Source organism: Mustela erminea, chromosome 19 (assembly GCF_009829155.1).
Source record: "Mustela erminea isolate mMusErm1 chromosome 19, mMusErm1.Pri, whole genome shotgun sequence".
In the NCBI taxonomy this organism is placed as follows: domain Eukaryota; kingdom Metazoa; phylum Chordata; class Mammalia; order Carnivora; family Mustelidae; genus Mustela; species Mustela erminea.
Window position 1 is genome coordinate 41,907,570 of NC_045632.1, and position 27,750 is coordinate 41,935,319.

The window sequence follows — 27,750 nt, forward strand, 5'->3', positions numbered from 1 at the left end:
CTGGGACCGGGCTCTTAAAGAGACCCGGTCGCTTTTCACCCGCTCTCCGTGAGGGACAATTCAAGGCGGGACCTGAGCAGGTTGCAGCCAAAAAATCTTCCCGCTAACGGGACGCTGGCGGAATGAACCCCGACTTGGCAAGGCTTGGGGGCTGGGTGGCCAACAATACCCTCAACTGGTTGGTGAATTAATTATTGGAGATTACTTAATTGAGCACGTGTTGTATCCAGACATCTGACACGCACTTAGGGTGTCATTTATTCTTCCCAACAGTCCTGCAAGTGGATATTGTCACTCCCATAATCCTCACTGAGCTGATCCTCGGAAATTTAGGTGACTTTTTTAGCATTCATTAAGGGGTGAAGCTGGAATTCAAGCCATCTATCTTGCCTCACAGCCTGCACTCTTTCCTCTGCACTTGAACATAACCAGGGTCTAGACTATAAATGTACTAGATGCCTCAAGAAAGTGTTACAACAGCAACAACGAAACAAAACAAAACCACAGAAAAAACCACAAGGGCCCAAAATGGAGTTGCTTATGCTAAACCCCACTTCACCAAACCAAGACAATCATTTTTACTCTTCTGAAATGGAACATTAGGCCAGTCCATAAGGAATAGCCTAGGTGATCAATACTAGTTAGGTAATCTGCTTTATAGACTTTGGCCAACACCTAAAGCAAAGTAACCTTGCAACAAACACCCAGCTTCTTTGCCAGTGTTATTTCCTTGTTCCTGCTTTCTTTTGACTATAAAAGGTTTTCATTTTGTATAGCTCTCTTGGAGCTCCTTTCTATCTGCTAGATTGGATGCTGCCCAAATCAAATCAAATCAATTTTTGCCCAAACTCTTAAGATGTTTAATACATCTCAGTTTATCTTTTAACAAAGGTGCAACCAATATTCCATCTGAACAGACAACTGGGGGTGGGAAGGAAGCCTGCAAATCTCATCTGTAGTCAGGTAGCAAAAATTCAGCCCAGGAGTGAGGTAAATGGGGTATATTATGGTATATATAATTCAACAGGCCCAGGCCCTGAAACCTAAAAAGCTGCACTAAGAACGGTGTGGGCATGCCCATTCTACAGCTTGGGTGGAGGGGCTTCCTTCCTCTTTCAGGAGTGTAAGGCGCTAGCAGTCTCCTCTAGGACAGAGAAGAGGAAGTCATTTGCAAGAGGGCTCAGTCTCTGGATCTGCTACCAGAAAGCCACACCCCATCTGGAGCTTTCTATATTATCTGCCAGGGGCCCTGTATTATCCGCCATAAACACGCCCCCCATAAACTTCAAGATTAAGTTCAACGTTTTTCTGATTTGGGATGAGGCTGTTAGTTCAGACTGTGATATCCTGGGGGCAACGGCAGGGAATGAGGCCCAGGCCGTTGATTCAGACAGCACATATTTTAAATCTACTATGTGCCAGACCCTGGGAACCCGGCAGGGAGAGGAGTATACACTGGCAGGTCCTGGCTTTTGTGCAATTTATAGTAAAATATATTGGCTACTGATAAGTGTTGTGAAGAGGGTGATGGTGGCTGCTCTAGACGGGGTGACCACAGGAAAGCTTCTCTAGGGAGTTGGTATTTGAGATGCTCATAGTCCGGGGTAACTCTGCAGCCATTCCTGAACACCCCCAATCCCTCCCTGCACCGCTCTCCTGAAGCACTACCTGATTGGAAAGCCCTTACCTAGAGCTGGAGAGCAGTTGTTTGTACCTGGCGGAGCAGAGCAGGGCAGCGCTAAGAAAGGTCCGCCTGCCTGTGAGGCGCGTCCCCACCCCGCAACCCCACAACCCCTCTAGGTCCACAGAAATGCAGCACGCGAACCCCAGAAGGCAGCAAAGTCAGAGAGGCCGGCCGCCCACCCCGTGAGGCGCATGCGCAGAGCGCGGGGGGCGGGGTTACCGTAGTGATGTGCGCATGCGCGCGCGAGGGCGGGAATCCTAGAAGGGTGGTTCGCAGCCCTAGTGGCGGTTGCTGTCCCCGCTCGAGGCCTGGCAGAGCTGTACGGCGAGGAGAGGGGATGAGGGGGAGAAGTGGTGCTGCTGCAAGTCTGCAGACATGATGCCCACCCTGAAGCCGAAGCATCGCCCCTTCTGCTTCAGCGTAAAAGGCCACGTGAAGATCCTAAGGCTGGTGAGGCCGGGCCACGAGTGGGGGCGGTATTCGGGCGAGTGGGGGTGGTATTGGGGCGTGCTCAGGGGCAGCGGGGGATGGCTCTCAAGGATAAAGAGGAATCCCCTACCTTCTCTTTCAGCCTAGGCCTCCCCAGAGGCAAGGCGGTTCCCGGGGCACCCTGGGGACAGAAGGAGAGAAAGAAGGCACTGTCCTGCCCTTCAGGGGTTCACAGACACATTCTTAAAGCCAAGGAAGCACGTCTGCATGAGTGGCCCCCACTTGGACCTGCACACCAGATACCCAGGTTAGCAGGCCCGGCAGCTGCGCTTGTACCCCGCACATGACAGCGGGGCTGGGGCTGCCGGCTTCGGGGCGTCAGGCATGCCGGGCGCACTGCAGTTAGTTCTGAACAGAGGTCTGGAGAGAATGAGCCATCATTTGAGGGAGGTGCCCTGGCTAGTTAGAGAAGTGGAGACTGTCACAGGAGAGTATGTTGAAGGAACTGGGTGGGGGCAGGGGGGATAATTTTTAAATTTTGAAGATGTGATCCCTAAAGGGGAGGGAATAGAAATAGTAAAAGCTACAGGCAAACAGTTCCACTTAATATGAGGAAGAATTTTCTATTGGGAAAGTTTCCCAAATTAAGTGGCCACATCACTTGGGAAGGCAGTACATTCCCAAACAGCAAAGGTAAAATGCACAGATAAGCACCTAGGGAGGATGCTGTAATTCGGGTGAGTGGGTAGAACAAACTGCATACAAGGTCCCTTCCACACCAAAAATGTGTGATTCTGAGAAATTAATGTAATAGAAGTCAAAGTGTATATGAGAGGTTTAGGAAACTACTCTGGAATTTAAAGGACAGAGATTACTTTGGGTTAGGAGTAATCAGGGAAGAAGTGACTTGCAGGTCTAGAGTTTTATCCCCAGTACTGAAAGCTCTGGAAGAATACTGGAGGGGGAATAAGATCTTGTGAGAAAGGTTTCATTTCAGACATATGAATTCCCTCAACAAACACTTAAGAGTATTTAGCTGTATTATAAGACCTGACTTGGGCCTTGGAACAACAAAGACAACCAAGACAGAAGTCCCTGGCTCATGGAGTTCTTCAGGTTAGTCAAAGAGACAGACCTATGAGCAGATAGCTATAAAATACATGATAAGGGCGCCTGGGTGGCTCAGTGGGTTAAGCCGCTGCCTTCGGCTCAGGTCATGATCTCAGGGTCCTGGGATCGAGTCCCGCATCGGGCTCTCTGCTCAGCAGGGAGCCTGCTTCCTTCTCTCTCTCTCTCTGCCTGCCTCTCAGTGTACTTGTAATTTCTCTCTGTCAAATAAATAAGTAAAATCTTTAAAAAAAAATAAAATAAAATAAAATAAAATACATGATAAGATGGGGATAGACCAGAGAATGAGACATTTAACCAAGCACAAGAGAAGGAGAGGTATCAGGAAACTTCCTAGAGGAACATGAGTAAGGTCTGAGGGGCAGCCATGAGCTGCCATGAGCAAAGACATAAGGGGGGGAAAAAAAAAAAGCATGATTTTTGCAGCAAATTTTAACAAGATAGGTGTTGCCTTATTTTTTTTTCATTCAAGAAATACTTATTGAAAGCTTACCATGTTCCAGGCACTGTTCTAGGATCTGAGGAGATATCAGTGAACAAAGCAAAGATCCCTAGTCCTCATGGAGTTTACATATTGGGTTGGGAAGGCAGCGGAGACAAATAGTAAACACAGTAAATAAACGATGCAGTATTGTAAAAAGTTGTACGTTTGCTATGAAACAGGAAAAAAAAAAGCCAGGGAAAGGAGTGTAAGGAGAGGAAGTTTGCAGGGTCCAGTAATAGAGTGGTCAGGTTAGGCCTTGTTGAGATGATAATTTAGCAAAGAGTTGAGTGAGGCTAGGGAGTTAGTTATGATAATACCTGGAGGAGAAGGGTTTGAAAAAGGAACATCCATTACAGTGGCCCTATGACAGGAATGTACCTGAAGGGTTCAAGAAAAAGCAAGGAAAGCAGTATGGCAGGAGTGGGGTGACTGGGGACACAGTAGATGAGGAAGGCTTTGAGTAAGGTTGTATATGATCTGACTAACATTTAAAAAAAAAATAGACCAGCTGCTATGTTGACAATGGATTGGTCAGAGAGACAGGAGGGTATTGCTGCAAAAGTAAGCGAAGAACCAGGAGACCAGTTAGAGCTATTGCAGTAATCTGGACAATGAGGATAGCGGCTCGGACCAGAGTGTTGGCACAGTATGCTACAGGAAGTGATCATATTTGGGATATAGTTTGAAAGTAGCCCCAATGTGATTTGCTGATGAACCAGGTATGATGTAAGAAAAAGAGAGGAGTCAGGATAACTCCAAAGTCTTTGGCCTAAGCACTGGAAGGGTGGAGTTGCCATCCACTGAAAGCCTGTGGGGAAGGCGACTGTAGGAGGAGGATCAGAAGTTCAATTTGAGAATTAAACATTGGACTGATCCTGTAAGAGGTAGGCTCTATTCTAAAGACCACAGGAAGCCACTGAGAAGTGCATTTGCATTTTAGATCATTATAATACCTTTGTCATGGTAGTTCAGGGGAAATTCTGAAGGTCAGTAGCTGTAGGGACGAAGAGGAGGGAGTGGTTTCCCAAGATGGTTAGCATTAGATCAGCAGGACCTGACGACTGATCAGTTGTGGGGAGTATTAGGAGCACTGATAATGGGTTTCTAGGGTGGGTGATAAGGTGGTGGTATCACCAGTTAAGATAATGCATCAGGAGGAATGGGCAAGACAGTTCAGTTTTGGAAACGGTGATTTTGAGATTCCTATAGATATTCAGATAGAGATTTCAAATGGCTATTTTCGTGTGAGATGTTAAGGAATTATCTCCAATTGGAACCCACATTCATTGATTGGGTGGTGAACAGAATCTAAAGGAATGCCAGTGTTTTTAAAGGATGGGTAAATTAAAGAGAGAAGCCCACCAAGGGAGAATAGTTGCAGAGTTTATAAGAAGTAGGAAAAGTGACATGCAAGCCAAAGGAGTAGAAAAATAGGAAAAAGACAGCCAATGGCAATTAACCCATGGGGGTCCAACGGGATAAGAACTAAAAAATGTTCATTAAATTTAGTAATTCTGAAATCACTGATAATCCGAGCAAAAGCAGTTTCCATAAAGTGGTGAAGAAATGTCTGAGATATTAGTGGAATATTTAAAAGAGAACTGGAGACAAAGCCTAAGAGTAATGATAGAAGAGCTGTAAATAACAGATTGGGGGGAGAATTCAGTATGACTCAAATCACAGGAACTTATCAGAAAATGAATTAATCACCAGTGTCAAATTCCATGGTGTAGAAAGTTTACAAAAGATGGGGGCTGAGGGCACCTGGGTGGCTCAGTGGGTTAAGCCGCTGCCTTCGGCTCGGGTCATGATCTCAGGGTCCTGGGATTGAGTCCCACATCCGGCTCTCTGCTCACCAGGGAGCCTGCTTCCCTCTCTCTCTCTCTCTCTCTCTCTGCCAGCCTCTCTACCTACCTGTGATCTCTCTCCCTGTCAAATAAATTAATTAACTAAAAATCTTAAAAAAAAAAAAAAAGATGGAGGCTGAAAAAGTGACCCAAAATTTCATAATCCATGAACTCAAGACTGTGGTTCAATAGAGTAAATCAAGTGCTTTGAGGTGAAATGTTGCTAATAGTAATTATATTAATTATAAAGAATGGCTTATTTAGTTACTGATTATATATTTGCTACATAATCAAACTGACCAATTTAGAAGTTCAAAGGTAGGCTATTTTTGTACTAATAAAGTATTGAAAGAATCATGAATAAGTAGCCCATAGAGATTTAAGGTTAAAAAGAGCATGTAGACGCTACTAGCAGACAAACTGATCATAAAAAGTCTAGCCAGGGAAAACTCCTGACAAAACCACTTTTCAAGAACATAGAGCCTCTGGACAGAGCTATAACATGACAGCTCCTAGAAATATGACATTGACCAACTCATTGGGACCTATCAGCTTATTTTTCCTTTAGGTCACTTAACATTCCTGTGTTTTATATCTTCATTAGTAAATGAGAGTGGATTGACTAATAATTTTCAGGGTTGTTGTTTTTTTTTTTTTACTTAAAATATTCATCAATTCTGATTGCATTCTATTTAGGTTAGAGAAAATATGTAAAAAGTGAAGCATCAGAAATGTTGGGAGTTTTTTTTTTTCCTTTGTTCCCCCACAGTGTTTTTCAGAGAATTATTTTTCTCTAACAATTTATTTTAAACTTTTCTCTGATATTTGACAACATCCTAAGTTTAAGTTTGATAGTAGATTCCAAATTGCTAAGAGTTAAAGCTTGATGAGCAAATGATAAGGAATTATAGCTGTCAGTACACAGATGTTTTTGAGAAGAACCTATAGGGAAAAATAGAAAACAGGAGTTTTTGGGGGGAGCAGGGTGAATGGAAGGGATGCATTTGTGTGTTTTAGGAGAAGACGACTTGGATATGTTTATAGTATGATGGGGAAAGGAGCCAGTGAGGAGAGATTGAAGGTCTGAGAGAAAAAAGAAGATATGTAGTGGAAAAGGATTAAGGGAACAGATGTGGGAAGAGATGGTATTAGTTGTACAACTGGAAAAAAGAGAGGGACACCTGACTCCCTAGAACACAAAGAGAAGGCAATAGCCATACATTGTAGTAATTCCTCTTTTAGGTGTGTGTGTATGTGGCCTAAACCCATTTATTTAGTTACTTTAGAAATGATCATTTTTTACAGCTTAAACTTGCATTCAATAATGGTTGACTAAATCATGTTTTTTCTAATCCTTACAGGCACTAAGTGTGACATCCATGACCTTTTTTATCATTGGACAAGCCCCTGAACCATACATTGTCATCACTGGATTTGAAGTTACTGTTATTTTCTTTTTCATAATTTTATATATGCTGAGACTTGATCGATTAATAGCCTGTTTATTTTGGCCTTTGCTTGTAAGTGTTCAGTTTTATGGTTAAAATTAACTACTTTTTTCCTGTCATAGTGAGACATTTTAATAAGCTATTCTTTAGAAGAAGCCTTTAAGGAATGTCTGGTAGGCTTAGGAAGGAGGAACTCTGCCCACTGCTACCAAGTCCTGTGCTGTCCCTTAAGAACCACAAAGGATAAAGTCTCCTCTGAGCTCCCACCTACCAGTAGGTGGGGCTGACTCTTCTATTAGGAGAAGTCACTTAAGTGTTGATTTTCTAAAGAAATTTAAATGTAAGATCATGGCTAAGAAATTTATAGAGCATTCTTAATGTTCACTTCCCTTTTAAGTACCTGTTAATATGGCCTCAAAACTGGGGAAAGAGATGGAGGCAGGGACACAAGTATTCACATCTTGCACATCCCTGATCACTAATAGAAAACCGAAATAATCTGGGAGGTTGAATAAAGCACAATGTTATCTTATGAATGTCTATAATCATCAATGCTAATTTATTTAGTACCATATGAACTTCCCCTGCCATGCTTCTAGCACTGAGAATAGCTGCCCAGTGAAGCGCCTAAATGATTCTGGAAACTGTCAAAATAGGCAAGTTCAAGATGCTTGTTAAAGTGTACATGTCCCTTCAGCCTGGACTACTCTCCTGTTCTAGGAAAAACTGAGTTGCTTTACCTCTCTCCTTTCAAGTTTTACCTCCGGTATCCTGTCTCTGTAGGTCTCCCTGCTAAGACTCGTGCTGCCCTTCCCATTTTGGGCTGGACTGGTAGCTGCACTTAAGTCCTCCTCAGCTGCACTTGTCTCATCCTTCTGGGTTCCAAGGTGCTGATAACCCCTATTAAGGAGAGAAGACTTTAGAGCTTTAAGCATGCCTTCAAGTGGTACCTTCTAGAACCACCTTTGAAGGCCAATCAAGCTAATCACAAGCTGAAAAAGTCCCAAAGGAGAAAGCTGGGAAATAGGATCTTCATAGCAAGTTTCCAAACTCCTACTTGATCACAATTTTAGAGCTGGACCTGACTGGAGGGTATCCTAGGGAACAAGGTCACAGTGGGCCCTCAGTGTACACAATGTTATTTAGTAGCAGAAAGGTCTAAGTGAAATTATTCCAGGGATTTCTTCAAGGGCGTGAGAAGCATGGTCCATATCCTCTTTACTCAGGAAGGTGTATAGTTGCTCTTCACATTCTGCTTTCTGAGGTTAATTAAAACTAATACATTTTAGTGGTTTTTTTCTCCAAACTATAATATTCTCTGGAGCTTATTATAGGTCCCTGTAATAAACTTGGAGTCCTAAGTGTAACAGAATACACCAGGAGAGAGGGTGGCCTATGTGTAGACTGAAATTTAGTCTCCAAATCTCTGAGGATCAAACTTTGCTGATACTGTAATCTCTGAGAAATGGTGCCATATGGCTAACTACAGGGTTACTCCATTATGAAACCCAGATTCTTCTCCTTTTGATCTAGCGCAATGATTTATTCAGCAGGTGTTCAGTGTCTGCTAATCCCAGCTTCCATAATGGGTTCTTTGATAAAACACAAATCCTATACCTGTGGAATTTTCAGGGAAGCAAGAGAGAGAAGCAATTCAGTGTCATAGGGGCTGGGATGGATGTATAGCCAGGACAGTGCGGAGGCATGGAGGTAAGAGTGGAGGCTTGGGGGGCAGTAGGAGGTCAGAGCAGGCAAGGCTTTATATGCCCTGGGTTTTAAATCAACACCACTGGAAGCTTTTAAGGGTTTTTAAGTAGGAGAGTGACACAAGCAGCTTACAATTTAAGAAATTGCTGGTGCCAATGTCAATAATGACTTAAAGAGGAGCAAAACTAGAGGTAGGTCTCAGAGATCACTTCAAATGTTGTTCTGTAATCCAGGCATGAAAATTATAAAGGCCTGAACTATGGTCCTAACAGTATCTACAGAGAAAGGGGTTACTGGGGTAGAATTGATAGGACTAAGTCAATAAGAATTAAGAATGCCTGCCATTTCAATATCTGGAGACGGTCCTGAGGTAATAAGTACAAAGAGGGCTGACTATACTTAAGGAAGGGCCAGAGAGAGGAATGCAGTTAAGTTCAGTCTGAGAAATGCTAGGTTTTAGTTGCTTATGGAATATTCAGATAGAAATGTTCAGAACAGGTCTGAAGCTCAGGAGAGTGAGAAGTTAAAGCTGCAGCTTTGGAAGTCATCACCTTGTCACGGCAGACGAGCTCTAGGACTGGCCCAAATGGTGCGGAGAAAATAGAGAGCAACTGAAGGTAAAACTGGGAAACGCCAATATACGGGGTGATTTAAAGGAGGAAGAGCCAGAGAAAGGCAGGAGAGAACGCAAGGGAGACCTGTGTCATAGAAGGCAAGAGAGGAAAGCAGCTCAGAAAGGAGTGGTGAATACTGTCACATGTAAAGAGAACAAAAATAAGTCCTGGAAAAAATATATATTCCTAGGCTGTGTTACCAGAGTGGTGTGCCTCTCAAGTGCACAGGTAACCGGAAAGCTGAAGGAATGGTGAGCCTGAGCAGGGCAAGAGAGACAACTGTAATCCAAGGAGCCACAGAGGAAAGCCGGCCAGGGACAAAGAAGGGTCAGAAGCACAGTAAGGTTCCTGCAGAGTGGTGAAGGGAATGGGAGCCAGAGCACAGCCCTGGAGAAGCTGCCCGGGGCTGTTCTACTGTGACAAAAGTGAAGGACACAAAGAGGGCTGACGATTTCAGTTAGATTTCAATTAATGTGTCGGTGGGGAAAGATAACTTCTGCCTCACCGCCACCGCCTTCACCGATGAGGAAAGGGCGTGGTCATGCGCATTCAGATTTATTATGGTTATCACTGTCCCAAAGCTGCAGTAACTGACAGTGTGTAAAGCAGGCTGCTCTGTTTCCCTCAAGTATTACAATGACAGAAAGTGAGTCCACCCAGGGCTTTGCAGTGATATCCAAGTACAGGCTCAAAATTTCTTGAAATCTCCTTTTTTTTTTTTTTGTTAGCTTGTTTGGTTTTTATTTTGTTTTGTTTTGTTTTTGTAATTAACATTCTATTCCATGATACCATGGCGCCCCCCCCATTTTTTTTTAATAACCACATGTCTAAGTTACCAGGAGTTTGAAGTCTGATATTTCTGTTAACAATACCTTCCTGCCTCCAGAGTTATCTGCAAACAGATATAAACCACTCCAGAGTAAAGATGAATTACCTCTCTCACGCTATATAACCATTCATAATGTAAGCTGCAGCCCTTAAAGCCATTGTTCAAAAGGCAAATGTCCTGTTTCTAGAAATTATTAGATGAATGAGCCACCTCGTCAGAAATAATAGTATAATCAGTCAGCCTACATGCAGATGTAGGAAATTTTTTTCCTGAAAATTATCATTTTCTGCCAAATGTGTGCAGCTTTTTATTAATTGCATTTTAGTAACATTATAAAGTTGTTTGATTTACAGTGTAAACTACTCCACATAGTCTCTCAGCATTCTGAATTTCCAGTGTACCACTCTATCATAAACCTTCCACATAATACATCCTGCATTCCCAACCAGATGTGTTCTCTCTCCAACTGTATTTAAATAGAAAAGAAATAAGCCAAAGTGTAAATGATTGGTATATCATAGTATCATAGATTAAGAAAAACAGTAGGCATCACTGTAGACCAAACATAATATAGGTGTCCTCTTACTATGGCAGTTAGATTTAATAAAAAAAAAAAAACTCACTAAATTTGTTTAATAAAATGGAACTTTCAGGCACCTGGGTGGCTCAGTTAAGCCACTGCCTTTGGCTCTGGTCATTATCCTGGAGTCCCAGGATCAAGTCCCACATCAGGCTCCAGCTCCATGGGGAGTCTGCTTCTCCCTCTGACCTTCTCCCCTCTCATGCTCTCTCTGTCTCTCTCTCAAATAAATAAATAAAATCCTTAAAAAGAAATAAATGGAACTTTCAAAATCTGTAGGCAGCTGATTTTTTTTTTTTGGTGATCTTCATATAAAGTTGACATTTCTATTCTGTGTTTTAGGATATCCTCAACTCAGTAATAGCGGCAATATTCACGGTAATTATATCTGTGTTGGCACTGTTACCAGAAACCACAAGAGTTATAGCCTTTGGAGGGGTAAGTGGAGGTTTTTGTGATTTTTTGCTTTAGGTTTGATTGGTATTCAAACTTACTTGAAAAACAGATATAGGAACAGGAATCTATACTATACTCATCCTTGTGTCTCGTAGGCCAGTATATGGTTCCTAGTGGCTTAATATTTCTTATGTGAGGGCGCCTGGGTGGCTCAGTGGGTTAAGCCGCTGCCTTCGGCTCGGGTCATGATCTCAGAGTCCTGGAATCGAGTTCCGCATCGGGCTCTCTGCTCGGCAGGGAGCCTGCTTCCCTCTCTCTCTCTGGCTGCCTCTCCGTCTACTTGTGATTTCTCTCTGTCAAATTAATAAATAAAATCTTTAAAAAATATATATATTTCTTATGTGAGTACATGCCCTGATAAACCTGAAGGAATATGATTTCACCCTAAAACAGAAGTTAACTAAATAGTATTTCCCATATGTTCCACATCAATATGTAGAGCTGGACTAGACTGAGAAAAGTTACTGGAATCTGTTACACTTAGCTCTGAGAAACCTGATGGCAAGCAAAAGACCACGGATGAGTTTTGTAGTGCTCGCTTTTAAGGAAAAGGATACATACCATTTGTTAAGGTGAGACAGATGGCTCTGAGCTCAGTTATTCTTTGTCCAGACCTTTCTTCAGATGGAATATAATACAAGATGTCTGGTGAAACCTTATAAGTAAAGGATTTATTTTGAACGTTGCTTGAAGAGAAGCAAGCCAGTTTAACCAGAATGTATACTGGAAGGCAAGCCAAAATAAACAAGAGTCAAATAATTGAGTTTTAGTGTCATCTGATATACTTCTGAGATCTTTTTTTTTTTTTTTTTTTTTTTTTTTTTTTTTAAAGATTTTATTTATTTATTTGAGAGAGAGACAGTGAGAGAGAACATGAGCGAGAAGGTCAGAGAGAGAAGCAGACTCCCCGTGGAGCTGGGAGACCTATGTGGGACTCGATCCCGGGACTCCGGGATCATGACCTGAGCCGAAGGCAGTCGTCCAACCAACTGAGCCACCCAGGCGTCCCTGAGATCTTTTTTTATAGGAGGTTCAGAATTGTTTGGCTTTTCTAGATTCTTATCTAGAGATGTGAATATGAAAGACCTTTTTCTTTTTTTAAAAAATCCGAAAGTTCTTAAATAAATCTCCCTCCTGCTTCCTTGTCTTTCCATAGTATGGGAAAGCAAGTATTGGGAGAACTAACCATTCTCAGACAGCCATGTATGTCACAATCCATGGTTTTTCATCTCCTTACAAAAGACCCAAGCAACTTCATGAGGGATGAGAATTATTCTAGAAATGAGATAATGCTGTAACAGCAATCTCCTCCAGTTATCTTTAAAGATAATCTTATCTCATGGCTCAATCAGTTAAGCATCCAACTCTTTGTTTTGGCTCAGGTCATGATCTCAGAGTCCTGAGATGGAGTCCTCAGTCAGGCTCTACACTCAGCAGAGAGTCTGCTTGAGGAGTCTCTTGCTTTCCCTCTACCCCACTCCCCCTAAAATAAATATTTTTTTAAACTTTTAAACAAACAAAAAAGATAATCTTAACCCTCTTCTATGGAGAAAGAGGGAAAAGGCATGGAATTTACAGTTGACTCTTGAATAACATCGACTCCCCACACAGCTGAAACTTTTAAAACTGACTTCCCACACACAAGCTTTACTACTAATAGCCTACTGTTGACAAGAAGCACCAAAAACATAAACAGTTAACACATATTTTCTGTATCATATGTATTATATACTGTATCTTACAATAAAGTAAGCTAAAGAAAATGTTAAGAAAATCATGAGGAGAAAATACATTTACAGTACTGTACTACTATATTTATCAGAAAAAAGTCCATACGTAAGTGGACCTATGCAGTTCAAACCCATGTTGTTCAAAAGTCACCTGGACCTTTATTCACTCATTCATTCACTGACCCGGTGTTTACAAAGGCGCACTTCAGTAGATGCTGACAGAGTATAGAGTTGTGCTGTCCAACGCCATAGCCACTAGCTACATGCGGCTACTGAGCCCTGGAAGTGTAGCTGGTCTAATTGAGATGAGCTATACATGTAAAATACAAAATGGATTTCAAAGACTTACCCCAAAAATGTATATTATTTCATAATAACTTTATTATATTGATGACATGTTAAAATTATACTTTGGATATACTAGGCTAAACAAAATATGTTGTTAAAATTAATTTCACTTATTTTTCCTTTCTTTTTTTTTAAGATTTTATTTATTTATTTGACAGAGAGAGAGAGACAGTGAGAGAGGGAACACAAGCAGGGGGAGTAGGAGAGGGAGAAGAAGGCTTCCCACTGAGCAGGAAGCCGGATGTGTGGCTCGATCCCAGGATGCTGGGATCATGACCTGAGCCGAAGGCACACACTTAATGACTGAGCCACTCGGGCACCCCTTGTTTTTTCTTTTTAATGTGGCTATTAGAAAAAGTTATGTGGCTTACATTGGTGACTCATATTCTGTGTCTTTTGGACAGCACTGGGCTAGAACATGAGCCTGCCCTATCCTCAAATTGCTTAGAGCCTAATACAGGGAAGAGAAATGTAAACAGCTGTATATAAGCTATTGACAGAGTACTTCAGGGCACAGAAAAGAGGAAGCCACTACCTCGCTCTGGCAGTGGAAATGCAGCTTGCCAGGAATAAAGGGGAGACGAAGCGGGTGATTCCAGGTAGAGAAACCAGCAACACGCAGAGTACCAGAGTCATGGAAGGGCAGGAAGTACTCAGTGTGGTCAGAAGCTAAGAAGCTGAGTTTGAGTTTCAGCATGGAAAATGGAGTGGTGTCTAGAGCCAAGGGGCCAGACTTCCTGGCCATTGGATGGAACTGACCAAATAGCACGCAAGGAATGATATCCCTCTTTTCCAGCCCAGGTGCCAGCTCTCAAGCAGCCATCACAGTACCTAAAGACCAAGTTCTAGTTTATTCCCTTTGCCTTTTTATTTGTTTCTTTGTTTGTCTCCCTGAGGCCTATTTAGAATCCCACCCTTTAAGCAGATGTAGCCCAGCCTTAAGAGTTCACTCTGGATCATCTTAACCACTCCAGTTCTCTGAAGTGCGTGTCACAGCTACTGTTGCATTGGTTTAATCTTGAGCTGCTGTTACCTTTGGCCCTTGAGCCGAGTCTGTAGGAAGAAAGGCGACTGAACATTGGGGTGGAAATGTTGATTGATAACTAGATACCTTCAGTAGGGCTTTAAATCACACATGCGGGAGCAAGTTAAGAGATCCAGACAAGTCTTTGTTTCAGAGCCCACACCCCTTCAATATTATTTCTGCTCACCTGAGTTACCTATTCTTTTCTTTAGGCAGGTATTGGGAAAACGTGGGCATGAGAATGAAATAATCTCTGAAGTCTCTTCCCCTTTCAGTATCAGGTGGAAGCAAGAGAGGAAGCCAGGGGGCAGACCACTTAAAACCTGAGAATGACTGAGGTCCAGAACGTGGCCACAGCAGTGACAAAGTGTCTTCGTTTCCAGGTGTTTGGACTCCTGGCGGGAGTGTGCTGTATTGCAGACGGGGTCCTTATTTACCGGAAGCTTCTATTTAATCCAAGTGGTCCTTATCAGAAACAGGCTATTCATGACAAAATATAAGTTTTGTAATTTTATATTACTCTTTAGTTGATGCTAAGTATATTAAATGTATTTATTCCTCCACATATTTCCTGTGATTGTTCTCATTTTAATCTCAATATGGGAACTGGAAGAAGAGATGTGGGAATTCTGTACCCAGCGCTCACCCATATTGTCATTTCCAAGCCAGCACTGATCCTGATCTGATTGGGTTTGCCTCCTCCTGGGCCTGGGTGGCAGAGAAGAATGCACCCAGACCACCCTAAATGGTCTCCAGAGCCCCCTTCCTGGTCGGCTGGCAGCACGGAGGGGTGGGGTTGCAGGGAAAATGAGTTCCCAGGCTAGGCAGTGGCATCGCATCCTAAATGGCGATGCAGGTGGCTGGAGGGCCTGGTTTGTCCGCGGGACACAGAGCTGGGTGCGCGCGAGGGACGGGGGGGCCGGCAGCCGTTGGGGCACGCCGCTGGTTCCCAGGGGCCAGCCTGCCCGTGGTGGCAGGCTCCGAGCAGCAGGGCCTGCCTGACACAGCCAGGCCCCCGGGGCCCATCATGGATGCCAAAACCACCAGGACCCCCACAGGGAGCTTGCAACAGCAGCAGCGTCCCGCAGGTCCAGGGGCTGCCGCAGCTCCGGGGACACGCTCACGCTCAGCTCCCGCACGCCCAGGGGCTGCCCCAGCTCCGGGCACACCCTCACGTCCAGTGTCTGCCCCAGCTCCGGGGACACCCTCAGGCCGAGGATCTGCCACAGCTCCGGGGACACCCTCACGCTCAGCTCCTGCACGCCCAGCGGCTCCCGCACGCCCAGGGGCTGCCGCAGCTCCGGGAACACCTGCACGCCCAGCGGCTCCCGCACGCCCAGGGGCTGCCGCGGCTCCGGGAACACCTGCACGCCCAGCGACTCCCGCACGCCCAGGGGCTCCCGCAGCTCCCGGAACACGGGCACGCCCAGGGGCTCCCGCAGCTCCGGGGACACCTGCACGCCCAGGGGCTCCCGCACCTCCGGGGACACCCGCAAGCTCAGGGCCCTCCACGCAACCCAAGAACGTAGCACCCGGTGCGCCAAAAGATGCAACATCGAGAACACCCACCCAGCCACCGCAGGTGCCCAGCGAAGCTGAGAAGGCCGCCATGCAAAAGCGTGCGGAAGGACGGGCCCTAGTCCCGATCAAATTCAGGGACAGCTTCAAGCGTTTTTTCTTCACGCCCACGGGAATGATGAAGGTCATAAGGCTGGTGAGCAGAGAGAGGTGGTGATGCAGGGTGGGTGCGGCCTTGGAGAATCCCCGGGGACGCCGCGTCTGGAAAACTTCCCTACCTCCCTTTGCCAGCCAGTGTGTTCGGCCCCATCTTTCCTCCCTTCTCCCCTGCCCCTCCCCACACTCGACCCGGATTATTAAACCAGCGCTGGTTTTCCTGCCTTTGTATTTCTCAGGTTTTCCCTCAAAAAGGGAATTAGGGGAAGCAGAAAGAGTAAGAGCTGAAACGTATAAATTAACAAACAAAAATAACAGAATTGACCAAAATTGATAAACCAATGGCTAGTATAATATGAAAAAAGACTGAAGAGAGAACATGTATTTAAAGCTAAGACACCAGACAGGGAAAATAATCACCAAGGATGAAGACACTGAGAGGATTCCCCAAGAGTACTTTACAAAACAAATAAACCTGACTACCTGAAAGAAACAGTTTATTTTCTAGGAAAATGTAATTACCAATACTGACCCCAGGATAGAGAAAAACCTAACCAGACCAACGTAAACACAGAAGAAAATGAGAACTGATCAAATGAGTATCTTTCAAAAATATATAAGGGACAGCCTTTTTTACACATTAACTCTTTCAATCTTAAATGGGATGTAATTCTGATACGATTGAAACTCCTTCAAAGAATGGAAAAAGAAGAAGCCCTTCTGAATTATTTCTTCAAAGTAGTATAACACTGATATCAAAACCTGACCGAGTCAGACAAAATAGAAATCTCGCTTGTATCAAATCAACAAGTATTAATATATTAGCAGAAAATATTCAGTACTTTTTAAAAATACACTATGATGATGCAATATTAGGACTCTATTAAACTAACCAACATTTTAGGTTAAAAGAACAACAAATTAGGAGATTATGTCAAATAAGGAAAAGAACACATTTGACAAAGTTCAACATTCATTTCTGATTGCAAAAAAAATCCATAAAATAGGTATACATATTTTACTGACATTTTAAAGATGAACCCAAAAGTCAGCACCATATATAATGAAGCATCAGAAGTACTCCCATTAAATGAGGAACAAAGAGGATGCCCTCATCAATACTGTATTCAGTATTTTTCTGGAACTGCTCATCACAAGGAGGAGAAATAAGTAACAGTTGAAAAGATTAGGAAAATTTATCATTTTTTCAGCTGACATCGCTGTATGTCTAAAAATCTCAAAATCAACTGGGAAACAAAACAAGATAATCTCTACTAACTCACTAGCAGAAATGAACAAAAAAGCATTCAAAATAGAAGAAAATATTTATCTTTATAACAACAATCAAAATGGTAAAACATCTATGACTAAATGAAATAAATTTGAAAGACCTACCTCAAGAAAACTTGACAAACTTCGATAACTAAAATAACTGGAAAGACGTACTTTGTTCTTGAGTAGTAAAAGTGAATTAATTGTTTAATCCTTCAAAATTAGAAGTTAGATGAAATCCCAATTAAACTACCAACAGGCTTAGCTTGGGGAGCTTGACCAAGACAAACACGGGAGACACAAACAATGTGAGGATTAGCTCTGAAAGGGGGACTAGGTCAGACAGTAATATAAAATAAATTGCCTGTAATTTCAAAAGTACTAGAGAAGAAATCAGCACCTCAATGGAAGGGCATACTCTCAAAAGAGACCCAAATATACCTGGGAATTTAGTACATGAGAAAGGTTGGATTTCAGGGAAAATACTGGTGTTTCCCAACAAATGACGTTGGGATAACCAGCAACTGTTTGGAAAGAAAGAAAACTGGAGCTCTACCTTTTTCTATCAAAATCAGTATATATTTATTCTACTTGTATATACTTCTTTCCAGTATTAAATATACCTGGTGAACAGTGGTGACTTTCTAGGAGATGGAGTAGGGTTGGGTTGAGCAAGAAGAAAGAAACTGGAGCTATTTTTCATTCTTCTCTACCTAATTGCACTTTTATTATTTCCATGTATTATTTCACTTCTGGAAATATGAGACATTTTTACAAATAAAATATACGTACAAAACGATACAGGCAAGTGCAATATCACCAGATTTACTTTCTAACAGTTGATGGGTTTGCTTTGCTGTTCACTAGCCCGTGTGCATTAAAACACGTCCTGTTTCTTCTCTTGCAGGGTCTTCTCATAGGAGCACTAGTTTCTTTCATCATTGCCAAAGCCCATGAGCCATACATAGCCATCACAGTTCTGGAAATCTGCATCGTTCTTTTTTTTATTCTAATATATATGCTAACCCTTCACCACTTGCTGATTAATTTAGATTGGTCCTTACTTGTAAGTGTTCGTTTTCATAATTCAAATATAAGCCTCAGTCCTAGAGTACAGTCTCTCCTCAAGGGAAAACAAAAGAGCTAATCTCTCTGGACAAGAACAAAACTGAGCTGTGACAGGGGTGCTGCCCTCGTCCCAGGGGAGAAACTAGCCCAACACCCAGAGAGATCCCTTAGACACCTCTGTCCACAGCACCACCAGCACACACACCTGCTTCCTTCTCACTGGGGCACTGAAAACAGGGGTAACTCGCAGCCTGTCCTAAAGAAAATTTCACTTAGGTATATGCAGTACCTAATTGCATATTAGGTTTATGCTTCTCATCTATTGCTTGTAAAACAGCACATGCTTTTATTTTCCAACAGCAGCTACTCTAACATTATAAACATTTCCCCCCTGTGTAATCAAGAGTCAGCAAGGCAGAGTTGTCCAAAATGGTCACCCACACCCTGAAAGATTGCAGGAGTCAATCTCTTCTTGGGTACTAAGGGCCCATACTCCCAAACGGGTGCCACATGGCAGAGTTGTCAAGAAAAGAACATTGCATTGCCTTCTTCAGTAACTTATTCCAGAACTTCCTACTCTTTACCAACTGAAAAATTCCTGAGGTTAATCCCTCAGGTCTCAGATAAATCCTATTTATTATGGGGCCTGAGGTTCTGTGTCCTTGCAGAATGGAGAAGAACTACTGTTCTGTCCAGGTACAGACAGGGCCCACTCCTGGCCCTGGCATCTTCCTAGTGTGTGAACATTAGCCTCCGTTTCCCCATCCAGGAAATTCAGCAAAGGAAAATGGTGATCACAATAACTACCTCTAAGGGTTCCTGGAACATTTAAATGTGTTTAAAGCAAACACCACAATGCTCAACACAAAGCAAAAGCAAACATTCACTTAGAAATTGTCCATCAGACCCCATAAAGTAGTTAGCTGGATTTTACCATTTTCTCTTGCACTGCGAGCAATCCTAACTCAGAGGTCAGGCCTCTCCCCCATCCCACGTCCGTGCAGTACCTTTTTCTAACCTTAAGATAGGATTGTTCGGCATTGAGCTAAAACTCAAAATAACATTTTCGAAGCATGTGAGGCATTTTCTGAAAAAGCTGCTGAGCTCTCTTTGGCCCACAGAGTGCAGAACAACAGGAAGCAGACACGACAAAATGTGAGCGAGTCTAAACGGACACATGAAAGACCCTCTTCGTTGTGGAGAGCTAGAAGGATAAAGAGGGTTCTGAAGGGAAACCAAAATCTCTGCTCTTGGAGATTTTCGAGAAAATCTTCATTTTGAGCACACAGCATGTGCCAGATACTTCTTCATACGTGTCACCTCATTTAATCCTCACAACAATCTAGTGGGCTTGTAGTTTAGCGGATGAGAAGACGTGATGAAAGGTGAAGTTGCCCGTGGCCATGGGCCGTCACTTGGAAACTCAGACCTGGCTTTAGGCCCAGCTCTTTCCAGACTTTTTGCCTTATTGCCTTACAACGGTTTCTTTGTCTTCATTCTCCCATCATTGTTATCATTGTTATCCTCCTTGGATTTTCTAAATTTTATGTTCTCTGTATCTTCTCCTATGTTCTCATGGTTTCCTTAAAATATGGAGCTGGAGGTGAGCAGATTATCCTGGAGGGCAGGTACAGGTCCTTAGGGCGGGTGACTGAGGGCTTCACAGCACCAAGGTCAGCTGCAGTCAGAGGGACTGGAGCCCTCAGAGGAAAGAAAGGTCTGCTGCCATAAAGCTGGGGAGCTGGAGGGAGCCTCAAGGCACAATGTTTTATGTAGGGACGAGGGAGAAGATCTAGGAAGTGGGGGCTCCTAAATGAACCAGGAAGGTCCTATGAGAAGAACTGTTCTCACAGGGGTCACAGACAGCTCATGACAGGGTTTGTAGAATCGCAGGCCTTCAGTCAACTCTGATAAAGCCAGGCCCCCTTTAACCTTGGGTCCCAGGCCTAGCTCTATCCTTGGGTCAGAGCATCCTCTTTCCTTTGGGTGACTCTGGGAGCCCCGAAGCACGATTCACATGGACATGCCTGGTCCTGGTGAGCTCCCAGCAGCTCCATGGTTGGGGCACCATGAAGGCTGCTCAGTTATTCAGAGGCACAATGGACTGGCGGTCCACACCAAGTCACCACATACTAACCAACGCAGCCGGTCAGGTGGTGTGTGTAATCTAAGGGACTTGGAAGGTTTTTTTAAAAGACCCATCAAAACAGGATTCAAAACTGTGTTCTCCTATCCTGTCCCTTCCTTTCTGGTCTTCCTCTTTCCATAAGGTGAAGGCCGTGTGTCTATGAGATTGTTCACTGCGTGGTACCACGGAGGCCTTGGCACGGAACACAGTGTGCTGGTTTAGGCAGAGTTTGTGTGCCTAGGAGAGGACTACTGGTCACTTCAGAGTAGGAGGACTTGAAGATGTGGAGGCATCAAGCTGCAGAAATCCCCTGGGACCTGATGGAACTGGGGAAAGCCAAGATATCCCAGGGCCTGTTCCATAGCGTCCCTGTTCCGGGCTCTGCGCAGGCTCGAGGACCCACCCACACACTGGAGGCATCCAGCATGCGCAGACCCTCTCTCCTGGCAAGATGGTTTGGTGTCCCCAGCGCTGAGCAGCATGGGTAGTTCAGTGGTAGAATTCTCACCTGCCCCACAGCAGAGCATTAGTGCTGATTTTAAGTGGCGGTTTCCTTAGAGGCTCCCGGGAGTACAGAGGTCCTAATTCCTCTATTCCCATTCTTGTTTGGCAAGGGGCTGGTGATAAAGGCTCCCAGTCCGGAAATAGAAAGATTGGTAAATCAGGGCTTCAGGTGGTCAGCAGAGCAGCAACAAAGAGAACTGGCCTCGTGTACGGACCTGCTGAGATCTTTGGAGTCTGGGACTGCATTTTGGCAAAGCCTCCTTCTCCGGAGAGATGGTAGAGCCTGGGCTGCGGAATCCATACTCCATTCTCAATTTCATCTTGTGGCTTCTTGTGAAGACTATGACAGTGACTCTGACAGCCAAGGATCCACCTCCCAGCCAGTCCTTGACTCGATAACCTGGGCCTGCATCAGAGCTAGTGAGCAGAGAGCTTTCCCTACCCCACCCATGGTGGGGTCACTGTCTTCATTGTAAGACTTTGTCATCAATTTTTCCCATGACTCTAGTGTCATCCGTCAACATACCCCAGAAAAGTATGAATTGTAATTCCCTTCTGAATAGCCCATATTTTTAACACTTCTACATTATAAAAGATATTATCCAATATGGTCAGAGAGACTGAGTTCTGGTCAAGCAGATGCTTCTGCCAAGAGAAAGCAATTTAAAAAAAAAACATAATAAGCATTTTAAACTAAAACTCTGATGATTCCAAAACTACCAGCAAAATCTTTCCATTTATAAGGAGGAAGTGTCAGCTTTCGAATGTCCCCTTCAAATGAGATTAATGAAAAACCACAGTTCTGGTCATTTCTGATCAGATTATGCCGCACGTTTGGAGAACTCCAGCCACAAATGGAGTCAGTGGGAGTTGCAGCTAGTTGAACACTATACAGTGTTTACCACATATATATTCTTGCTACAAATATCACATTTTGTGAAACAAATTGTCAATGTTCAAATTTTTTTCTAATACTCCGTGATTTTTAAAAATAAGCATTCACCAATAAAGCATCTCTTTCTTTCCCAGTTAAAAATTCTACACAGTTTTATCTAAGGAATTTGGGAGCTTTATGGAAAAATAACAGTCAAGCAACAAATCCATCTCTCATTTTAGTCCGAAGAGGCACCTGAGTCAGTAGGGCATTTAGTCAAGGGGGAAAGAAAAAGATGATGAGTAAAGATGGCATATGACAAGATTCAGATGCAATTTTACTCCATTAGGAGAGAACATCTCTTTCTCTCTCTCTCTCTCTCTCTTTCTTTCCCTCCTCTCTCTCCCTCTCTGTCAAAGATGAGGCCAATAACAATGATGTGTCTAAGGCAGAAGGGAGGAGGGGGGTTAGTCCAGAGAAGTCTTCTGGACGCTCAAGTCAGGCTACAGAGGGGCCTTGCCACTTACTGGCTGGGCAGCCCCAGGCATGTTGCTAAACCATCTGTAAATTGAGGATAATGAAAGTCTGTTGTGAGAATCAAATGAGATTAACACCCTGGCCCAGTATGTGACACACAAGTGCTCACGAGGCGTGAGCTTTGACAGAAAGTTAGATATAAGGCAAACATCAACTCCAAAGGACAGTTTGGGAGAGCATTTCCTTGTGAGCAAGGAGCAGAGTAAATTACAGGAAGGACAGAGTAAAGGAACGTCTAGTATTCCGGTGAGGAGATGGAATTACAACAGGGAGTCAACAAGGGCTAGCCAAGCCTAGTCTACACTTGGTTTATTAGTATTATCATTATTCATTGGCTTACACCTAAATTCTCAACCACCTATGGCCACAGCTAGTTAATTTTTGTTTTTAAAAGTTTATATCCTGCTTCTTAGTTGTAAAAGTTCTTGTGCATTATTATTCTCTTGGTTCACATAATCCTAAAGGACTAAGCTTCTTGCAAACCTGCGAACCGCTGTGCTCATCTCACTGTGGACAGACTTTTCATGCAGCCCACAGAATGCAGCTGGATCTTCTAACCCTCACCAGCCCTGCTCCTTTTCTCCCCAGTGTTACCCACCAGGTGTCCCAATAATTGCTGTCCCTCCATGAGGCAAGTCATATTCCGTGATAGGGACAGGACTCCTTGCTCAGCGATCTCAATGGGAAGCACACCCAACGTCTGCAGACAGTTCAACTTCTGTGCACATTCTGAAGGCGGACAGCACAAGTCCACATTGTGATGCACTCACGGCCCACTCGGTGCCGGTGCCAGGCACTCCTCTGGTACTTTCCGATTCATTATACCATTTACTCCTCAGATCCACCCAATGGATCCCAATCACTATTCCCGTATTTTAAATGAACATATTGACACAGAGAGATGATAAAACAGGCCCTCGGTCACACATCTAGAAACTGGCAGGCCAAGAGAGCTCATCAACGAAATACACTCCCACCGTACATGTCCCGTATCATATTGCCCCTCTGTGACCCATTATCCACAGAAAAATGCCCAAGATGGGTGCTGCACTTCCAGTCTGGGGGGATGACGGGAGGCAACAGTGAGAGGGGTTCTGACTCCCTTCTTCGGCAGATACCCTATCTTAGACAACTTAAACCTCTCTAAGCCTCTGCTATGTCCTCTTAAAATAGGAATCATAACAATACTGACCCTGGAGGGTGTTTGTGAGGGTTAGATAAGGTAAGGACTGGGAAATACTAGGCACACTGAAGAGTTCCCATCAGAGATATTATGATTTCACACACTGGGTGGTAGGGCTCCTTGCTAGAATCAGGCAGGTGCACCAGACAGGCCGATGCTACCAAGTCAAGCCATCAAGACTTAAGGACTTAAAATGTTCCAATTAGGTATCTGGGCCATATCGTGGTTCTATCACCCTGAGCTTTTGACCGTCTCCACCCTGGTGCCACGGACCCACTGAGTACCCACTTTTCCATTACTGCTCTATTACCGAAGCCCAGCCTCTGCTTATTTCCAGGAGTGGCCTCCATCTACTCATTCTTGTCCTTTATTTGGCACACAAAGCCGCAGTTTGGGCTAGCAGTTACAGAACCCAGTACTGGAATCCAGAAGAGAAGACAAAGGCAGCCCACAGATGCCAGGAAAGACCCAATTCCAGCCATTTCTTAGGAAAGAACAGAAGTCAACAGCATAGGCATTCACTCTAGAATACCAACCCTGCTCCCCAGATGTGTTCCTGCCTCCTTGGGATATGTGAACCCACAGAATAAATCCCATCTGACTTCCAGACTAGCGGTTCTACCTGCAGATTTGGGAATGCAATTAAATTAATAAAGTGATAACCTAAAATTTAATTTTTATATCAAAAATAAATTACAGAATAGAATGAAGGATTTATATTAATTTAACATATAGGATTATTAAAAATCATATTTATGGAGGTAGGGCCCTATTCCTCTAGTGTTTTTCATGCTCACTTTCTTATGCCCTTTAAGGGGAATATAATGGGAAAGTTGTCAGTTTTTTTTTTTAATGGCACTCTTTAATGACATTAAACCCATTTCTGCTGACAAAGTTCTATCCAGGACCTTAAGATCACATAAACTCATGTCTTGGAAGATGCAAGAATTTTGCTGTTAACAGTGCCAGTAATATTAATCAAAGGGAAAGTTTTAAAAAGACACCCATCCTTAGATGGGTAATTCACTAATTTAAAATATTTTATGAAATCCCATTTTCATGTAGAGTTGACAGTTTTCAATTCTGTATTACAGGATCTTGTCAACAGTTTCATTACAGCTGTGTTCCTTTTAATAGTTGCCATCCTGGCGATGCAAGAAGTGGAAAGAAGGCATTTATTTTATGTTGGAGGGGTAAGTCAAAGCCTTCATGACCCCATTTAAGATTAGTATTTCAAGGGTACCTGGATGGCTCAGTCAGTGAAGGGTGAGCTCCTGGTTTCAGGTCAAGTCGTGATCTCAAGGTCATGGGATGGAGCACCACTTCGGTCTCAGTGATCAGCAGAGCGTCAGCTTGAAATTCTCTTCCTCTCCCTCTGCCCCTCCCACTTGCTTGCGCTCTCGCCCAAACAAATACATAAGTCTTTTTTTTAAAAATCAGTACTTCAAAACTCTGCAAAGGGAAACTGGCAGACCGTAATTACTTCGTTTGCAGAATAATATCCCTACCACCACCCCTTCTTCTGCACTGACTTCTTCAGATGATGTAAAGTTACATTAATTCTAAACTCATGTCTTCGTCCTAATACTCATTCTCCAAATAGGTACAAACTCCCCTTTCGAGAAATGTACACAGTATTTTTTTGAAATGTTGCAACAAGGTATTCTTGTCTATAAATAGGGCTTTGACTCTTTTGGACTAGAGAATTGTATTTTAAAAGCACCTGAAAAGAAAAGTACATGACTAGAACAACAACAACAAAAAAAAGCACATTGTCAAAAATGAATGGCCCCATAGGAAAGAAGGAAGAGATGAAGGAAGGAAGCCCCCAGCATGTGTCCCACACATAGCCAGGCATGTTCTGACTTGATTTTTACAACTCTCATTTTTACAGATATGAGAACTGAAGTTAAATAATTGGCCCTGGCTCACAAGCCTGGGACAAGCTGGGACTCAAATCTTTACCATATGAAGAGCACAAGAAGTGGCAGATTAAAATGGGAAATGAGGAGATGAGACTTCTGGTCCTGGAAGTTAAGCAATGGGAACAGAAATTAATCTAGAAAAAAAAAAGTTTGACTTCTTTATACTCATTCCATCATCAGCAAATATTTGTCAATCCCACTGGATTGTTCCAGGCCCAGGCTTAGTGTTGGGAACAAAGTCCCTTATCCCTGTGGGAGCCCACAGATTAGCTGGGGCAAGACCTACGGAAGGAAAATGCATTCAAGCAACTGGGGATTAAGTGACAGGTAAAGAGAAACATCTGGAGCAGGCAGGATGGGGGAGGCACCTAGAATCCTACTATGGGCTGCAGGTCCCCATCTGCTAACTCAGCCACCAAGCCTTCTTCTACCTGCCAGGGGCTCCCACCACCTGGAGCCCCTCAGTTCTTACTTGGATGACAGACCGGAGCCCCCACCACACCCCACCGGGTGTGCCTGCCTCCTGTCCTTTTCACCTCTCGGTGACTGCACGTGTGCTTTCTGACTCTGGCACCTGATCTCACCTCTTGATCAAGTCCCAAATTCTGCACTTCCTAGCCTCAACTCTGCCCCCTCCCTCACCAGCTCCAGAGGTCTGAGCGACACCACCCTCCTTGGAGACCCCTGTCCATGATCTGAAGATCTTTTCCTCCCAGTTGGTCTCCTTGGCAACTCCTTCCTGCTCTTTTCGAACAAAGCCCAAGAGTCCTTTCTGCTGAAGGGCCTTCTCAGGACCTCATACTTATCCAGAGCTTCCTACAGCCGATAAATAGTCCTCTCTGATCCTTTCTGGTGCTGCAGGCATCCAGTGAGGTCATTAGTGGCAGCAAAACCCACCATTTCCAAAATCCCTTTTTCTGGAAATTGCAGAATGTGCCACAGCGGCCCGCTAGGCAGACACCGAACAGGTAGTGCTGGGTCAGAGGGGAATGGGATGGGAGAGGGAAGCCAGGTTGCCGCAGAGCCGCAAAATGACCCAGCCTTCCCTTCCCGTGTATGGTCTTGTGTCTGACAGATCCAGTGTCTCACAGCGGCAATCATGTGTATCCTGGATGCGATTGTGGTCACCAAGAAGATGAGGGATAAAATGAGAAGACTCCTGGGACTCGAATATGAAAGCAGTTCCTCCTTGCTCCTGGAACCCAAGAAGACACCTGAGCCAGGACCCACTCCAGCACCCGGGAAAGCAGGCACGCCGGCAGCGGAGCAAGCACCCACGCCGGCAGCGGGGAAAGCACCCACGCCCGCAGCGGGGAAAGCACCCACGCCCGCAGCCGGGAAAGCACCCACGCCCGCAGCGGGGAAAGCACCCACACCCGCAGCGGGGAAAGCACCCAAGCCCGCAGCTGGGAAAGCAGCCACACCCGCAGCGGGGAAAGCAGGCACGCCAGGATCCTCAAAAGCACCCACGCCGGGATCCTCAAAAGCACCCACGCCGGGATCCTCAAAAGCACCCACGCCCGGATCCTCAAAAGCACCCACGCCGAGATCCTCAAAAGCACCCACGCCGGGATCCTCAAAAGCACCCACGCCGGGATCCTCAAAAGCACCCACACCAGGATCCTCAAAACCACCCACACCCGCACCCTCAAAAACACCCGCAGCAGCACCCGCGAAGGCACCGGCGAAGACACCTGCAAAAGCACCCGCGCCGGCAGCTGGAAAGGCAACCACGCCGGCAGCGGGAAAGGCACCCACGCCCGCAGCGGGAAAGGCACCCACGCCCGCAGCGGGAAAGGCACCCACGCCCGCAGCAGGAAAGGCACCCACGCCGGCCCCTGCCGCAGACATCAGGCGTGCATCCACCCAGGCATCCTCAAAGGCATCCTCGAAGCCATCCACGATGCCATCCTCACGGGCATCCTCGGTGCCACCCTCGCGGACATAAGCGTCTGTGCTTCGTCCCTCCCGCTAATCCCGCCACTGAGCTTGCATGCTGTCACCCATCCCGGCCCACACGCGATCATAAAATCAGGGCTGCTAAATTGGGAACATTTGCGCTTCCTCGTGTTGCCTTGTGTGAAAGTCGAGTTACCTTTTTTTGCGCGGTGCCTGACGAGGCTGCCCCAGGGGGCGGTGGCCAGGGCCTTGACCCCGCCGGGCTTCCCACCCACGCAACCCACCTGCGGCTGGGGGTGGGGGGAGAAGGGGCGGGGGCTCCCGCATGGAGGTGGGTGACCCTGGAAGCAGTCGACCGGCACCCACTGGGGTCCTCGC

At 44.7% G+C, this 27,750-nt stretch overlaps 1 protein-coding gene across 6 annotated transcripts; it reads left to right on the forward strand.

The window, feature by feature from the left end:
- Positions 1-1,923: 1,923 nt before the first annotated feature.
- Positions 1,924-27,522, forward strand: LOC116580209 (chemokine-like factor). 6 transcript variants are annotated; one of them, XM_032326323.1, is made up of 6 exons: positions 1,924-2,134; positions 6,934-7,092; positions 11,093-11,188; positions 24,643-24,741; positions 26,549-27,199; positions 27,296-27,522. In XM_032326323.1, exons 1-6 carry the CDS (start codon positions 2,060-2,062, stop codon positions 27,419-27,421), a joined length of 1,206 nt encoding a protein of 401 aa, XP_032182214.1. In that variant the 5' UTR covers positions 1,924-2,059; the 3' UTR covers positions 27,422-27,522. The 6 variants fall into 6 exon arrangements, with proteins under 6 accessions (XP_032182214.1, XP_032182213.1, XP_032182211.1 ...); XM_032326320.1 differs by lacking the exons at positions 1,924-2,134; positions 6,934-7,092; positions 11,093-11,188 and adding exons at positions 15,231-16,022; positions 18,162-18,320 and having other exon boundaries at positions 26,549-26,815; positions 26,888-27,199; XM_032326319.1 differs by lacking the exons at positions 1,924-2,134; positions 6,934-7,092; positions 11,093-11,188 and adding exons at positions 15,231-15,594; positions 15,649-16,022; positions 18,162-18,320.
- The last annotated feature ends 228 nt before the right edge of the window (positions 27,523-27,750 follow it).

Bases quoted from the DNA above. Each gene is read 5' to 3' on its own strand.
- LOC116580209 (XM_032326318.1), top strand. From the start codon at position 15,336: ATGGATGCCAAAACCACCAGGACCCCCACAGGGAGCTTGCAACAGCAG. The intron at 16,023-18,161 runs GTGAGCAGAGAG...CTTCTCTTGCAG, and splicing joins TGATGAAGGTCATAAGGCTG to GGTCTTCTCATAGGAGCACT. The intron at 24,742-26,548 runs GTAAGTCAAAGC...TGTGTCTGACAG, and splicing joins ATTTATTTTATGTTGGAGGG to ATCCAGTGTCTCACAGCGGC.